Genomic DNA, 17,265 nt, shown 5'->3' on the forward strand with positions numbered 1-17,265 from the left:
GAGCTCTTTATATTGTTAAAGTGATGTTATGAATGTATTCATAAGGCGATTTGATGATTCCCACTTTGTACAGATAAGATATTTCTGAGTGGGATGACAGCCACCTTAACCCAACCAGGTCCAACCCGTGGACCTATTAAAGAAGGTCCAACCAGCAGCCACACGATGAGTCTTCGTCAAAATAAACACGAGTATCTGTACTTTCATGTTTATTTTAGAGACGACAAGTTAAAGCCATTTCGTTTGGAATTAGTGTCCAATCTAATACCCTACACAATAATCTAATGATTAAATGATGCCATGCCCCATCAAATGCCATTGATCCACTTATGATGTATGCATAGGCTTTATTATTTATTATATTATTAATAATTATTCTACGTATTCTAGTGAGTTCCCCCCTTCACTGTAAAGCGTATTTGAGTGTCTAGAAAAGCCCTATATAAATTCAATCCATTATCATTTCAATCCATTGCTACATATTCTATTCTAATTGGCAGAAATATGCATATCTTTTCCCTCTTTTTCCTGCAGTTGCCCACCTGTAAGTACACAAACCACAGGACAGAAAATGATCCAGGATTGTCCTTTATTCTGCATTCCATGTGCAGTATGAGTTTATGTTCACAGGTTTGATGTGTGAGTGTGTGTGTGTGTGTGCCACATGTCCAATACTTAATAATTAATACTTAATGAGAAACACACATTCATGGACCCTTATGGCACACACACATACACACACACACACCCTAACTAAACTCACGAACCCAGTACATTGAGTCCAGGACCCCAGCCTACAGCTCTGCAGGGTGTCGCTGCTGAAGCCCCCAGTGGAAGTCAGTTCGGCCTACCACCGCCTCATGTGATCAGGGAGTATAAATAAATACGACGAAGGCAGTGGAGCCGGGAGCGGAAGATCACTTACCGACCGTCGTAAAGATGACAAGTATCAGAAAGCCAGAGGGACGACTGGATACATCGACCCAGGAGCAGAGTGGGATAGCAGCCTACCAGCGTCCTGGACCGTACCCACGGCTGATGTGCCTACCAGTGGACCGTACCAACTGGTAGGCTGATGTGCCTACCAGTGGACTGTACCAACTGGTATGCTGGTGGATTCACCAGTGGACTGTACCAACTGGTAGGCTGGTGGATTCACCAGTCTGCCAGTGGAACATACCGACTGGTAGGCTGTTGGATCCACTCTACACGCTCCATCAATCTTGTTAAAGGTGCTGCTGGGAGTTGTAGTTTTGGATCATCATTTTTATTTGGAAGAATAAGTTACAATATCTGGATAATGATATCATAATCATATGAAAAGTTGTGCCATTGATCCAACATTGGAACCAAAACCAGGCAGTGAGAATATCCCCCTACACCAAGATACCATACAGAATTAGTAAGCATTATAAGTTATTTCAAGTACTTCTATAATTATTAATTGTAAGTTAACATACGAACAATGACAGTGATAAAACAAACGAGGAGTATAAATACAAATACAAGGCCACCATAAGTGTTAAAGTGCAAAGACATTGTCCGTGTTCAAGAACCAAGTTCAGGTTCCCTCTGGAGCAGAGAGTCTCCGGCCCCTCCGGTCTTCTGGTGGCCGAGCGCTGAACCCAGAACCCAGGACATGCTGAGACCTGTGGAGGCCATGTGTGGGTCTAGGGAGGTTCAGACCTTCTGGTCCCACTCAGAAGCTCAGGCGCTCTTTGTCCCTCAAGATGCACATGGCAAATATTGGCCGTACCATCAAACAGGACAGAACCAGTTCTGTCAGGAGAAGAAAAGTGATGAAAGGAGAAGTACACCTGCACTATTCAGCCAGTGAAGAGACCTGGTGTAGACCCCCTCAGAGCAGGTCCTGGGTGGGGGGGGGGTCTTCTGCAGCTGAGCATCACCCTATCGGAGCTGTGGAAGCAGAACAAGGTAAGGGAGTTTTTTATTGCCCTCTGGGGGGGGGGGGCTAGGGTCGGGGGGGGGGGGGGGGTCATAAATACACAGCCTTTGAAGACCTTTGAGACTGTACCGGTGATTAAGGGCTATACAAATAAAAGTGAATTGAACAAGGAGCTCTTGAATGGCTTTCCCCTGGTAGTATTATGGGCTGGAGGACCCCCCCTCCGAGAAGAGACTTACGGTGATGTAGGCGACGGACCCGTCAAACCCCACCGCTCCGGACGGAGCCACACCTGGCTCGGACAGGTCGGGCTAAAACGAAGGGTTCAGACGTTTCAAAATGAGGCTGTTAGGCAGAGTGAGACCCCGTCCCTGGTGGTCCCACAGCAGGGTCTACCCAGTCCACATGGTGCCAGCCGGGTTAGGACCAGGACCCTGGTGGTCCCACAGCAGGGTCTACCCAGTCCACATGGTGCCAGCCCGGTTAGGACCAGGAACCTGGTGGACCCACAGCAGGGTCTACCCAGTCCACATGGTGCCAGCCCGGTTAGGACCAGGACCCTGGTGGACCCACAGCAGGGTCTACCCAGTCCACATGGTGCCAGCCCGGTTAGGACCAGGTGGTCTTACGTTTCCAAAACACCAAAGAACTGTTTGATGGAATAAGGAGGAGAGGTAGAACATGGAGGAGAGGAAGCTTGGATCCCAGTTTGTAAAGTTCATCATCACCAAGAAAGACCTCCTGAACACCTGTGGTCCCCCAACATAATGTCCACCGCTTATGAAACACATGAAACCAACAACAACAGGGTGTTAGTGGTATGAACAAATTAATATCGAAATCAAACTTTGATTGATTGTTAGTTTCATGTCACCATTGGAATGAATTAAGACATTGAATAAATAAATACTCAATTGTAATCAACTTGTGTCTCTCACCCTTCTACAGCCATGATTAGCCGACTCGTTAAAGTGATGGGACCTGGATATTATTCACAGAATACCTTGGAAATTGAAAAAATATACCCGTAAAAGTGTAGGATTTTCTGGCCTGAATTCTCCCCTCCCCCTCAAAGTCTGATGCTTCATTTAGCTGTGCCGTCGCTGTGACGTGATTGGTCCATCGGCTTGAAGGAACAGGAAGGAATTCTGTGGTCCATCACTTTAAAATGTTTTTCCCAAAACAACAAAAAACAAAACAGAGAGAAGGCACAGAGTAAAAACCAGAGAGCGCCCCTCCACCAGCAGCCTAGTCCAGGCCTAGTCCCGGTCTAGTCCAGGTCTAGTCCAGGTCTAGTCCGTGTCCGACTGCTCCTTGTCCGAGCAGGGCGGGCGGTCGCTGCTCGTTACCCGGGTGTAGCGGATGCCTCCGCCTCCGCCTCCGCCGCCGGAGCAGAGCGGGCCGGTGAACAGGACCTCCATCTCCTCCAGGGGCAGGCCCTGCGTCTCGGGCAGGCAGCCCAGGAGGAAGAGCACCCCCAGCAGGGAGACCACCGCGTACACTGTGAAGGCTCCTGGTACCGCAACACAACACAACACAACATAATGTAACACAACACAACATGAGGAGACCAGTAGGGAGACCACCGCGTACACTGTGAAGGCTCCTGGTACCGCAACACAACACAACACAACATAATGTAACACAACACAACATGAGGAGACCAGTAGGGAGACCACCGCGTACAATCTGAAGGCTCCTGGTACCGCAACACAACACAACACACCACAACATAATGTAACACAACACAACATAACATAATGTAGGACAAAACAACACAAGATGAGGAGCACGCCCAGCAGCAAGAACACCGCATACACTGTGAGGGCTCTTTGTACCGCAACACAACAACATTATGTAGAACAACATAACACAACACAATGTAGCACATCACAACACAACACAGGAGAAAGAGCACCCCCAGGAGGGAGACCCCCGTACACATAGAGAACGCCCCTGGTACCGCAACACAACATAATGTAACACAACACAGGATGAAGAACAAGCCTCTGGTACCACCAACACAGTATGTGGTATTAATCAATATCAGAGAGAGAGAGAGACAGAGACAGAGACAGAGACAGAGACAGAGACAGAGACAGAGACAGAGACAGAGAGAGAGAGAGAGAGAGAGAGACAGAGACAGAGACAGAGACAGAGACAGAGAGAGAGACAGAGACAGAGACAGAGACAGAGACAGAGACAGAGACAGAGACAGAGACAGAGAGAGAGAGAGAGAGAGAGAGAGAGAGAGAGAGAGGAGAAATGAGCGGTGTAAGGAAGAGGAGGAGACAGGGAGGGTGAGGAAGAGGAGGAGGAGGAGGGACCCCCTGGCAGCCTGCTGTAGTAGGTGAGGGCCTGGGCCTCCCCCCGGCCCCCCCTGACCCCTGACCCCCCTGGCAGCCTACCGTAGTAGGTGAGGGCCTGGGCCATGTGCAGGAAGCTGAGGGACACCAGGACGTTGCAGATCCAGTTGACCCCGGCCGAGACGGCGTTGCCCGTGCTGCGCGCCCACAGGGGGTAGATCTCAGAGTTCACCGTCCACGGCATGGGGCCCATGCCTACACACACACACACACACACCCACACGCACACACACACACACACACACACACACACACACAGGCACGCACACGCGCACGGACACGCACACACACACGACACACAGACACACACGTACACACACAGACACACACACACACGCACACACACGCGCACGGACACGCACACACACACACACACACACACACACAGACACACACACACACGCACATACGTACACACACACAGATATTGAGACAGAATCGTTCAGGCCTAAACACCCTCCCAGGAGACACTAACTGAGGTGACCACTAGGAGAGAGACCACTAGGAGTGAGCTGAGTGGGACCTGGAGCCAAGGAGAACACTAGGGGGAGAGGGGACTTGGACCTGGGGCGAAGGAGGCCAGGTACAGGATGAGGCCCAGCAGGACCACCCAGGAGTAGGACGTGGGGCAGTAGTTGTAGGCCCAGAAGGATCCGTCGCCCCCTGCTGTCTGGTTGGAGCAGCTGCATGGTCATCGCACACACACACACACACACACACACACACACACACACACACACACACACACACACACACACACACACACACACACACACACACACACACACACACACACACACACACACACACACACACACACACAGGAAGACAGCAGTATCAATAAGAGTTAAAGCACAAAGATGTGGCACACGCACGCACGCACGCACACAGAAGCACGCACACACACACACAGAAGCACGCACACACACACACACAGAAGCACGCACGCACACACACACACACACACACACACACACACACACACACACACACACACACACACACACACACACACACACACACACACACACACACACACACACACACACACACACACAGAAACACACACACGCACCTGCCCCAGGCGGCCTGGTCCGAGGAGGCGGGGTCAGCAGGAAGGCAGGTGGAGGCGTACAGGGAGGTGGAGTTCTCCCGGTAGCAGAACCCACAGACCGGGTCCAGCATGCAGGCCTCACAGGTCCTGGGGCGAGGAACACCCAACCCTCCGGTCCGTTAAACCCATCACATGAACATCTCATCCACAACATGATGGGTCTTTTAGCGGCTGCAATTGGAATATTGTACCACAGTGCTTTTAGCGTACTGGGTTGTCTAGGAAACATCTGGTGGACAGTTGCATTGTACCTCCCGCTACCTATTCGTACCAAGGACCTGTCAGCCCCCTGCGACCTTATCCTTCTCCCCCCCCACCACCACCACCACCGCATAAAAGTCTGACCAGCGTCTGACCATGTCCTTGATATTTACACATGAGAATTAACATCATCTACATTCCTACAGTTCCCCTTTTGAACAATTGAATTAGGGTGTGTGTGTGTTTGTGTGTGTGTGTGTGTGTGTGTTTGTGGTCTAACCCATAGTGGGTGCAGGTGTTGTTGGGCAGGTTGAGCGGGTGGGAGGTGACTGGAGGCGAGTTCTCAGCGGTGAGCAGGAAACCCAGGGCCAGCACTCCCAGACTGAGGGCCGTACCTGGACACACACACACACAGTCAATTACTCTCTCGTACAAAAACGTCCTCTCTTAATAAGACCTCTGCTCAGTTTAGAGGTAGAAGAAATACAGTACTAGTAGTAATAATTAGTAGTAGAAATAGTAGGAGAAGTAATATAGTCGTATAAGTAATGGAGTAGTAATAATATAATAATAGTAGAAGAAGTAGAAGAATATAGTAGTAGCAGTAGAAGTAATAATATAGTAATAGTAGTATACAAGCAGTAGTAATAGTTTTGTATTTCCATAGTAGTAGTAGCAGTACTAGCACTAGAGTGCAGGGTATTTATGGTCGAGCTGTCAAAGGGTGACAGTAGTAGTTGTAGTAGTACTAGTATTAGTACTGTCATCCTGTGACAATACGTACAGGTACAGTATTAGGACCGTCCCTATTGGATGAATCCGATGACAATGAGAACCGTCAGTTGTACACCTAATCCCTGGTGCATTATGGGTAACAAGTGGTATTGAGGTACTGAGTCGCTCGGGCGATGGAGGTGACCATGGCGACGCCTACCCAGCATGCTCCACAGGGACAGCCGGCGCCGGCCCATCCGCTCCACAAGCCACACCCCCACCAGCGTGAACAGGAAGTTGGTGGCCGCGGTTGCCGCGGACAACCAGATGGCCTGCTTGATGTCTCGCACCCCCGCCATCTGCAGGATGGTGGCGCTGTAGTACCTGGGTCATTCGGACAGGAATACTCGTTATACCATACTTATCTAAAACTTATATAATCTTAAACTTCTTCTGCCAAACAAGGACAGAACCATTGTCTAGAGGAGCCTACATGTTGTAATATACTATCTTCCTAAATCCATAGTTCATCACCATAAAAATAAAAGATTTATTAACTTGATCACATCTCTGTATCTGCGTGTGTGTGTGTGCGTGCGTGTGTGCGTGCGTGCATGTGTGTGTTTGCGTGCGTGAGTGTGTTTGCGTGCGTATCCCCTACATGATAGTGTTGACCCCGCACAGCTGCTGGAACATCTGCATCCCACACCCTACCACCAGGGCCCGGCGTGTGGGGGCGTGGCATAGGATACGCCAGATCACCAGGCCCCCTGCAGGAAGTAGCAAAGGAAGTCCCTGTTACCTCGAGGCCTCCCTGGGCCTCTGATTGGTCAGTACAGGACACCTCTGTTCTGAGGGTCACCAGGCTTTATGACGGCCGGATGAACTCTGGGGTCACCAACCAGTCACAAGTGGATGGGTTTTGAAAGGGCTTGTACTCAACCTGCTAATTAATTGGCTTATACATCGTCACAGCGGGGTAACATTAAACACAGAGGAACAACGTCAAAGCATTACTTAACCAGGACCTGTAAGGATGATTCTAAGATGATGCCAAGATCATGCTAAGACCATGCTAAGATCAAGCTAAGATGATGCTAAGATGATGCTTAGACCAAGCTAAGACCATGCTAAAATGATGCTAAGATCATGCCGAGATCATGCTGAGATCAAATTTATAGCAAAATGACTAGACAGGAAATGATCCCTCCAAAATAAAAGACCCTGTACTGAGTGTGGTTTTAAAACAGAAGAACAGATAAAGTCCTGGATGTACAGTTGGAGCAGTTGATGATGTCCTTACCTCCGCCCGCTTGCTTCTCCTCCTCCTCCACGCTGGTCCTGATGGTGTCGTACTCCTGGTCAACGCCCCGCCCCCCTCTGATTCGCTGCAGCACCACGCGGCCCTCCTGGCCCCGCCCCTTCTGCAGCAGCCAGCGGGGGCTCTCTGGGAGGAAAAGGAACCCCCCGAACTGGAGCAGGGCCGGGACCACCGACAGACCCAGCATGTACCTGGCGGGGGGAGAGGGTGGAGGTGGAGGTGGTGGGGTGTTGGATGGTGTTGGAGACGTGGTGTTGGGGAGGAGAGGTAGTGGTGGTGGAGGTGGTGGGGTGTTGGATGGTGTAGGAGAGGTGGTGTTGGTGGAGGGGGTGGTTGGGAGGAGAGGTGGACAGGTGGGGAAGGGGAGAGGTGGAGGTAGGCGTAGGGAGGGGGGGAGTGGATAGGAGAAGAGAGGAGGAGGCGGTGGTGGTGTGTTGGGTGGTGTTGAGGGTGGTGGTGGATATGGTTGATGGTGGTGTTGGAAGAGGGGGAGAGACAGTGAGGGAAAGAGAGACCATAAGGAGAAAGAAATGGAAGATGAAGAGAGGAGAGGGGCAGGGATTAAGATCAGAAGGAGACCTGAACAGGGTCGTCTCCTGACCCAGGATCAGATCAGAGCACGGACTGGCTGGAGACTGCCTGTCTCTCTGACCTGGAGACTTAATTTCTCTCTGACCTGAGGACTGCCTGTCCCTCTGACCTGAGGACTGCCTGGCTCTCTGGCCTGGGGACTGCCTGTCTCTCTGAGCTGGGGAGTGCTGCTGGCTGGAGCCCTGCCTGTCTCTCTGACGGCCTGTCTCTCCTTCTGCCTGTCTCTCTGACCTGGGGAGTGCTGCTGGCAGGAGCCCTGCCTGTATCTCTGACCTGGGGTCTGCTGGTCAGAGACACAGGCCACGGTCTCACAACATGACCCTCATTGTGTACTGCTAATCACTGTCTGATAGAGGTGTGAATCTTTGGCTTCAGACGATTCGATTCGATTAACAATTCAGTAGTTGGCGATTCGATTCAAAGACAATTTTTTTTTTTTGGAACGATTCGATTCTGTAAACCACGATTCGATTCAGTAACTTTGAACCAAAATTCTATATCCGTGAAATAAACATGCAATAATGTGATACCCCCCCTTGTCAACTTTACCATTATTCTTTGCGAAGCCAAAATGCTTCCACACTTTGGATTTCAAGTTTGCTGGTGCATTAACAATCTCGCTGCCGCTCTCTGCCATGTTTGAAATGCACCAGTAGAGGGTGAGGGAGAAAAAAAACCTCTTGTGGGACTTCCTTGTAAGCTGACTAGCTGATGACAGAGTTACGGATTACCGAGCTCCACTTCACAAAATAAACGTGTAAACTAAGTCTTAAAACATTAATCAAAATCGATTCATACGATTTAAAGCATTTATATCGATTATTGGTGAAGCCAAAGCGATTCATTCTATTTATTTATTTTAGCAGATCGATTTAGTTGAATCGGTAGGACTGACAATCGATTCATCGACCTTTGCCCTGTAGGTCCCCTGTGTTGGCCCTGGTGTGTTATCCAGAGGCAGTATTGGTCGTCCCTATCATGGACTGGACTGTAGACTTCACAGCTAAGTCTACACTGACGTTGCTGCTTTTGTCAGCCAATACTTGTGTTCAACCAGTTTATCTGAAATGGATTTTGTTGATCAAGGAGTCCCGCTGTCTGAGAGCAGGACTTCGAAGAGATGGCCAATAAAAGGGCAGCGATCGACAGAGCTACCCAGATCTGCACAGAAGGCTTCCCCAGAGCATATTCTGCTGGACATTTAAACAAATTCTTCAATAGCGCACAGAGTTAGATCAGCATTCTGAATGGTCATGAAGATGGGCGCCCAGACGAGGCCAGATATTAATTTGAATATGCGGACGGTGTCACAAGGCGGTCTGAGCCTAAACCACATCCTCTGGGAAATTTTAATATAACTCTAGGGCTCTTCAAGATGTAAACCAACGTAGTAGTAGTAAAGAGAGAGAGAGAGAGAGAGAGAGAGAGAGAGAGAGAGAGAGAGAGAGAGAGAGAGAGAGAGAGAGAGAGAGAGAGAGAGAAGGGGTAAACTGTCTAATTAGAGGGGTGTGGTGCGCACACACACAAACGAGAGAGAAGATGATATCCTTGATGTACCTCCAGCCGTCCTTCTCCAGGTAGCTGAAGGCCCCGTCCACCATGCTGGCGCTGAACTGGCCCCCGGTGATGAAGAGCTGGTTGAGGGTGACCAGCTGGCCCCTGAGGTGGGGGGGGGCCACCTCCGCGATGTACACCGGGACCGTCATGGAGGCCAGCCCTAGCACACAGCCCACATCATCATCATCATCATCATCATCATCATCATCATTGAGCAGATACATGACACAGAGCTCTGTTCATTACTAACACTATCACTACTACTACGTATTAACACTGTCACTACTACTTATAAACACCACTACCTATAAACACCATCACGAACACCACTACCTATAAACACCATCACTACTACTACTACTACGTATACACACCGTCATGTCTGCCCCACCAGCCCCTACAGCCCCCTAATGACCCTGAAACGAAGGGGTTGCTCTTCTGGGTCCCTAGACGTTTCTTCCTGGATCATTTGAGGATTTTTCCTCGCCCTTTGGTTTAATCCGGAGATAAGGGGGTCTGTATAACGTGCCATATGAAGCCCTTTGAGACACGGTGATAAGGTTCTAAACAGATAAAATAGACTTGATAAGATAACTTTCCTCTGTTTACATGATCTGATCTGTTTAGTGTCTAAGCTGAGCCCAACCTTTCTGACCAGGATCTAAGTGATTTGGTTAGGCTATGAATCATCAGGCAGGGCATTCATAAACATGACTAAATGATCAAAAGGATACCCAAACATCAGCTTATGTCAGACATCTCCTGCGACCCGTATCAGGGGAGCCCCAGTGGGGTCGCGACACCAAGGTTGGGAACCACTCTAGTATATTCAAACACTTTCACACTAGCCTACAAATAAATACTTTAATAAAAGCTCAACAGAACAACAGAACCAGAAAACGTACCTATACCCAAGCCAACGATGACCCTTCCTAGGAGAAGGGTAATCTTATCCGGCGCGGTGCCCAGGACAACTCCACCGACGCTGAAGATGCCGCTGGCCAACAGGATGCAGATCCGGCGGCCAAACACCCCGTTCAGGAAACCCCCCATTAGGGCGGAGAGCGCCGCGGCCCCCACGGTGCTCGACACCACCAGCTCCTGCCAAAGGGCGTCCAGGTGCATCTCTCTCTTCAACAGCAGCATGGCCCCGGACACCACCCCCGTGTCGTAGCCGAAGATGAAGCCCCCGAGGGCGGAGAAGAACGTCAATACGTACACGAACCCCGGCGTAGGGGGTCGGGCTGCGTCCGGGTCCTGGGGGTCGGTACCATAAGCGGTGACCGGGACTCCATCCAGTTGGGGGCTGATGAGGCTACGTTCTCCATCGTCGGTCGCTTTCTTCTCCCCGTCCCCCATGGGGCTGGTTAGGCGGCGCAGCGGGGGGTCATGGTGCTTGCTGCTGGACATGCGAAAGAGAGGCGCGTCGGTTACACCCTGGGTGTCCGGTTCTCGGCGGACGGTTTGGCGTCTGATCCGAAAGCGCTGAGGGTTTTCTGTGACATGCCAGGGAAATGAAATCACGTCGCTGCTTCTTGTCTGGCTAGTCTTGTTCCAGTCAGGCGTTCTCGTGTTACGACGGACCGCCTGGAACGAGATGCAGCAAATTAGCGTTATTGGTGAGAGAGGGGGCGGGACTTTGAGATGCATATAGCTTCGAGAGGCGAGTGAGAGAGTGAGAGAGATAGGTCTGTTACATGTTTCTGACATAAAACAGTCACAGACTTTTCAAAATTCTGATTTATTCTCCCTTTTGGTTTGTAATTATGGTCGCTCTAGACTGTTAACAACTGAACCGGAAGCTGCGCGGCGGTAAACCGGGATAACGCTACAACCCAGGATCCTCCCTAAGCCTAGTCAGTCGAGCCAATAGCGATACACGGGGGCGCGGCGCGTTCCACAGGTGACCTCCCTCGAGGATTGTTATTATTGACAACTTGTCTCGTCGTTTAAACTCCAACCCAGTGCTGCAGTCCATCAAACCATTCACTCTCCCCGCACAAACAGTCGTTATACATAATAACACCAACACTGATCGTCTTCAACTGTCTCGACGCCCATTTTTGCTAATCAATATTCCATCGTGGATCGATTGCCACTGGTGCACGTCACCCCGACCTGCAGTGCTGGTATACAGGTTATGATGATGTTAATGGGAGCCTGAATGCACCAGCTGTCTGCGGACTGCCGTAAAGTAAAACACACAGATCCAGTCCTCATCAAACCTCCACTTCCTATAAATTCCTAAAGCGACCGCGGATACTAAAGGGGAGACAACCGGTAAAACTTTATAATTAACTCCAATAGTGGCGTGAGCTGTTCATCAAAGTAACCAAACAACAACATAAAGCGTCTCTTCTTACTTTGTTCGCTGATCCCTGCTCGCCTCTCCTCGGACGGGAGGTTTCAGACTGAAGTCCTGAATCCCAGAGAAGTCATATGACAGTCGGGAGGAAGCAACACACGTCACGGTGAACGCACGTCCGTCCGTCCGTCCCCCCAGAAACAGAAAGGGAACATGTCTCCGTGGAACTAGGAACCACCCGACTCATTCCTCACAACAGCAGTGATTGGCTCACCCACCCCGGGCTGTTGTATTTGTTTTGACGTCCGGCTGCACCACCCCACATGGTATTTTCTCCCCGTGTTGGTCCCCCGCTCTGATGCGTCTCTGTAACCGTCCTTTGGCGCTGCAGAGCGGCAGCAAATCGTGAGTTGATGCCGCATGACTCGAGCCTCATGTGGGCCACCGGATGATCAGTTCTCCGGACAAGCTGAGCTGACACCCTGGGACACCATGGTGAACAAAGAGGACCTGGAGGAGAGCATCAAGAAGCTGGTGGTCCGGCTGAGCAACGTGCAGGAGGACAGGCAGCTGATGACGCTGATACAGATCATCCAGGATCTGCTGTTCCACGCGCACACGGACGATGGTAGGACTACTACTCTGCTGATTTATAAGTGTGTGTGTATAAATTGTGCATACGTTTATAGAGAGCTCAAACTAAAGGATGTAGGAGATGATACGCGTGACTGTTGAATTTTCTGTATTTAAACACATCTATGTATACCTACATCTTTGTAAGACATTTTATTTCCCCTCTGTTTTCAAGTTCCAGTTCTTTTTTCTCAGTTGCACGCTTCTCTTCAAGTGTAAATTACCATAATAAGCCTCAGCATGGGGACGGAGAGCAGAGAGGTCTCCTCCCCGTCGATGTCCTCTCTGTTTCTGGTTCTGGTTAGGTAGGGGTTAAAGTAGGGGTTTTAGTTAGGATTATGGTCCCAGCCTTGCTGAAGTCCTCTTTGTTTCTTTGTGGTCTCTGCAGCAGCAGAGCTGTTTGAAGACAAAGACGTCCACGTCCCTCTGATGCTGGTGCTGTCAACCTACATCGACAGCAAAGGAGTCCAGCAGGTAAAGATACAAAGACATATTGGCCCTTTAGGATTATTTCATATTTTGTACACTGTACAAAATGTTGTACATTGTACACCGTATTGTATTGTATTGTATTGTATTGTATTGTATTGTATTGTATTGTATTGTATTGTATTGTAGCACTTAATAATAGTGTATTGTATTGTAGCACTTAACTGTGTAGCAACTGCAGCAGCTGCTATCATGTCTGTAATACGGGGAATTGATTAGCCTAGCGATTGTGGTACTTGCACTTGGTTCTATGAACATCCTTTCTGTACCGACAGCGATATATTGATGCACTTCTTATGACAAATGTACTTATTGTAAGTCGCTTTGGATAAAAGCATCTGCTAAATGCCCTAAATGTAAATGTCAGTGTAAATGTAATCAATACCTAAAGAGCCTCGGATTGACTGTTGCTCGGGGTCTGGACTGAGACTCCAGGCTAGTTTAGTCTGGCTGGCCCAGGAGTATTATCCAATAACATTTAACAAAATTGACAGTCACTTCACAATAAAAAAAAATCAATTATATCACAAGTTGTGTTGTTAAACGTAGGTTTTGACAGTTTTCTTGAAAGTCAACTTTCAATCAGACTCGATCCGCTGCCACATTTCTTTGGGCTGACAAATCAATTCTTTGGGGGGAGACATATCCCCCCCAGATCTATGCCCTGCCTGGGCCCCTCCTGGTCGACACGCCCGTGCCTGGACTCGGCCCTCACACCCCTGCCTGCCTTGTTTTCCAGGCAGGGGTGTGTCGAGCAGGAGAGGCGTTTCCAGGCAGGGAAGAGCCAAATGGGCAGAGTTCGAGTTAGAGAACGGTTTAAGGGTTATGGTTAGTTTAAGGTTAGGGTTATAGTTAGGTTTAGGGGCTAGGGTTAGGTTTAGGGGTTAATGTAAGGGTAATAGTTAGGTTTAAGGGCTCCAGCGGTTGGAGCAGTGACACTCACACCTGAGTTTTAGTTTCCTTCGTTGTTCAGAGGTGAGCCACGCCAAAAAGGACTGAATCACTATCCCCTCGTTAACCTTTAACGATCCAGCTGAAGGTTAACAAGGCGTCCCAAGACACTTTAAGAGCTGGCCTGTGGCGGCTGCCTCCTCAGTCCACATGACGGGGACTGGGGAGTGGAGCGTCTGAGCGCGTGCAAGTTTACACGCTGCTTCACGCTGCGTCACGTCATGTGACATCACGTGTAAGTGTTCACGCGCTCAGGTGATCCTACACAGTACATATTCATCCGTGGTGTGGTCTTATTCGCCCCCCCCCCCCCCCCCCCCCCCATAACATAAAGGTATGCAAACACAGACGATAAATATTATTTGTATAATTCTAATGATTATTGTACAGTAAACTGTTGACATACAATCGTAACATAATGTAACCATATAATGTATGCAGAAATAGCTGCACAGTGAAACCAGCGATGAGTGTAGTGTGAATTACAAGTGACTGGCCGGTAGGTTACTGGTTAAGGCTCTACACCTGTAGCCTCTACAGGTGTAGAGCCTACACCTGTATGTCTTTATCAGGCCGTTTATGGGCTGTAACTCAACCGGCTGTCTCGTCTCCAGGTAGGCTGGTCGCTGCTGTGCCGTCTGATCGAGATCCGGCCCAGGACGCTGGACCAGTTAACGTGCTCACTGGAAGAGGCCCGAGAATGGGAGGTACTGGCTGTGCACCAGTAAGTGGAGCCTGCTCTATACTAACCCTGGATCATATGTTAGGGCTTGATACTCATTTGACCCTCATTTTATGATGACAGGGTATTCATTATAATGGCCTGGTGCATTTCTCTCCCTTTTTCAGTTGGCACGCTTTGTGTTGTCACAAACTACCCCTGTCTCTTCTGAGTTGTGGTTTTATTAAAGAAGTTAAAGCAGTGACAAAATGGCATAGATCACTAAATTGAGGACATACTAAGAAGTTATTAAATGAAAACAAGTTTGGCTTACATTTACATTAAGAGCATTTAGCAGACGATTTATTCCAGAGTGTCTTGCAATAAGTACATGTGTCAGAAGAAAGAGAAACAACAATATATCGCTATGGGTACAGTAATGATGTTCATAGAAAGTGCCAAGCACTAACCATCACTAGGTTAACCCGTTCCCCGTACACAACAGAGATAGCTAGGATAAGATGCTACACAGAGTACTATTTTTAAGTGCCACAATGTACAACATAAAATAAGTGCGTACATTAGGTTTGTTCACTGGCCCTTTAAGCGCCTTCCTGAACATGGCCGGTGTGGCTGGGTGGAGGGGTCTCTAACGTGCTCCGGCCTGTCTGCAGGCTGCTGCTGAAGGTGCTGTCTCTGTACAGCAGCGACGTCAGGGTGACCATGGTGGGTCTGCGGGCCCTGGCTCTGCTGCTGGGGCAAGGTGAGTCGTGTGTGTGTGTGTGTGTGTGTGTGTGTGTGTGTGTGTGTGTGTGTGTGTGTGTGTGTGTGTGTGTGTGTGTGTGTGTGTGTGTGTGTGTGTGTGTGTGTGTGTGTGTGTGTGTGTGTGTGTGTGTGTGTGTGTGTACTATTTTCGTCTCCCATTGTCGACTGTTTTATTCCCAAAATAACTGACCTTTTTGAATTGGTTCGGACAATATAATCACTGCCTACTATCTACACACACACATACCTATAGGCTATACACACACACCTGTGATAAACTAACAACGGAAGAATGTCAATGTCCCATGGCATGTTAAACTATGCTTTATCTTTTAAGTCACTTTACCAACAACATTCAAGAAAGTGGGGAAGCAGACTTGTGTCGCTACTATCCAGCAGACCTTCTGTGTTACAGCAGAACATCCGATCCAGCAGAATATATATATGTGTATAAGCATATTTATAAAATAAATACGAAGAGCAGAAAGCAAACCGCCCGTTCAGCCTGATCTGAGCTCTTCTGCTATCAGACTCTAGATGATAAGACTAGTCTGATTTGTGAGACTATTAGGAGTACAGGCTGCTATGGTTACTCTGGTAGTAAATGTCCAGTTTAGTCCTTAATGACGGCCCTCCCTGTTTAATGGCTTCAGCCCCGGGAATCCACAGTCCTCAATATGACATAGGGATGACACTTTAGGCCTTAAATGATCCTGTTCTTCGTGTGTGTGTGTGTGTGTGTGTGTGTGTGTGTGTGTGTGTGTGTGTGTGTGTGTGTGTGTGTGTGTGTGTGTGTGTGTGTGTGTGTGTGTGTGTGTGTGTGTGTGTGTGTGTGTGTGAGAGTTTGTGTGTGTGTGCATGTGTGTTTTATTGGCGATGTTAATTGTCTGTTGCATTATGAGTGTCTTTATAAATCTATTATTCTTATCATACCGCATACTGATGCTAGTTTCTCTAAAAGTGTGTGTGTGTGTGTGTGTGTGTGTGTGTGTGTGTGTGTCGACATCTGACACGTGTTATTGGGTGTGTGTGCGTTTGTGTGTGTACCTCTGACATGGTGTGTGTGTGTGTGTGTGTGTGTGTGTGTGTAGACATGCTGCCCCTCTTGGTGTTGGAGGAGGAGGAGGAGGTGTTCGGTCTGCTGGTTGAGGCCATGAGGAGGTTCTCCTCCAGCGAGGAGGTGCTGCTGCAGGGCTGTACCTCCCTGCAGCTCCTCTTGGAGAGAGGTAACACACACTCACTCACTCTGTCTGTCTCTCGCTCTCTCTACTACTCTCTGTCCCTCTCTCTATCTCTGTCTCTCTCTCTCTCCCTCTCTCTTGCTCTCTCACTCTCTCTACTGCTCTCTCTCTCTTTCTCCCTCTCATCAATTAAATCACAAATATCCTTTACGACATGGAAAAAAATGATCTTTCTTTATATAAATAATTACAAATATTAAATGAAGACATAAAATACAAGGGATATGTGTCTCCAACTCACTCTCTTTCCCTGCCTCTTTTTGTCTCTCTCTCTCTGTCCCCCTCTCGCCCACTCCCCCTCCCTCCGTCCCCCTCTCTGTCTCTCCCTCCCTCCCGCCCACTCCCCCTCCCTCCGTCCCCCTCTCTGGCTCTCCCTCCCTCTCGCCCACTCCCCCTCCCTCCGTCCCTCTCTCTGTCTCTACCTCCCTCTCGCCCACTCCCCCTCCCTCC

At 49.2% G+C, this 17,265-nt stretch overlaps 2 protein-coding genes across 4 annotated transcripts in view; one reads left to right on the plus strand and one right to left on the minus strand.

Annotated features, from left to right (window-relative positions):
• Positions 1-15: 15 nt before the first annotated feature.
• Positions 16-12,639, minus strand: LOC130388675 (proton myo-inositol cotransporter-like). Of its 2 annotated transcripts, XM_056598137.1 has the most exons (13): positions 12,134-12,638; positions 10,676-11,357; positions 9,771-9,930; positions 7,605-7,813; positions 6,963-7,071; positions 6,522-6,685; positions 5,868-5,982; positions 5,348-5,473; positions 4,837-4,955; positions 4,315-4,467; positions 3,256-3,419; positions 2,146-2,217; positions 16-1,917 (listed from the first exon to the last, which is right to left on the minus strand). In XM_056598137.1, the coding sequence occupies exons 2-13, from the start codon at positions 11,178-11,180 to the stop codon at positions 1,909-1,911; spliced, it is 1,905 nt and encodes a 634-aa protein (XP_056454112.1). In that variant the 5' UTR covers positions 11,181-11,357; positions 12,134-12,638; the 3' UTR covers positions 16-1,908. The 2 variants fall into 2 exon arrangements, with proteins under 2 accessions (XP_056454112.1, XP_056454111.1); XM_056598136.1 differs by lacking the exon at positions 16-1,917 and having other exon boundaries at positions 2,018-2,217; positions 12,134-12,639.
• Positions 12,033-17,265, plus strand: part of lrrk2 (leucine-rich repeat kinase 2) — a 35,859-nt gene continuing 30,626 nt past the window's right edge. For both annotated transcript variants that reach the window (XM_056598134.1, XM_056598135.1), the window contains exons 1-5: positions 12,033-12,703; positions 13,097-13,182; positions 14,763-14,872; positions 15,484-15,572; positions 16,666-16,800. In XM_056598134.1, coding sequence (XP_056454109.1) covers positions 12,496-12,703; positions 13,097-13,182; positions 14,763-14,872; positions 15,484-15,572; positions 16,666-16,800 — 628 coding nt within the window. In that variant the 5' untranslated portion in view covers positions 12,033-12,495. The remainder of the gene's footprint in view (positions 12,704-13,096; positions 13,183-14,762; positions 14,873-15,483; positions 15,573-16,665; positions 16,801-17,265) is intronic.

This window comes from Gadus chalcogrammus, chromosome 9, assembly GCF_026213295.1.
Source record: "Gadus chalcogrammus isolate NIFS_2021 chromosome 9, NIFS_Gcha_1.0, whole genome shotgun sequence".
Lineage (NCBI taxonomy): Eukaryota > Metazoa > Chordata > Actinopteri > Gadiformes > Gadidae > Gadus > Gadus chalcogrammus.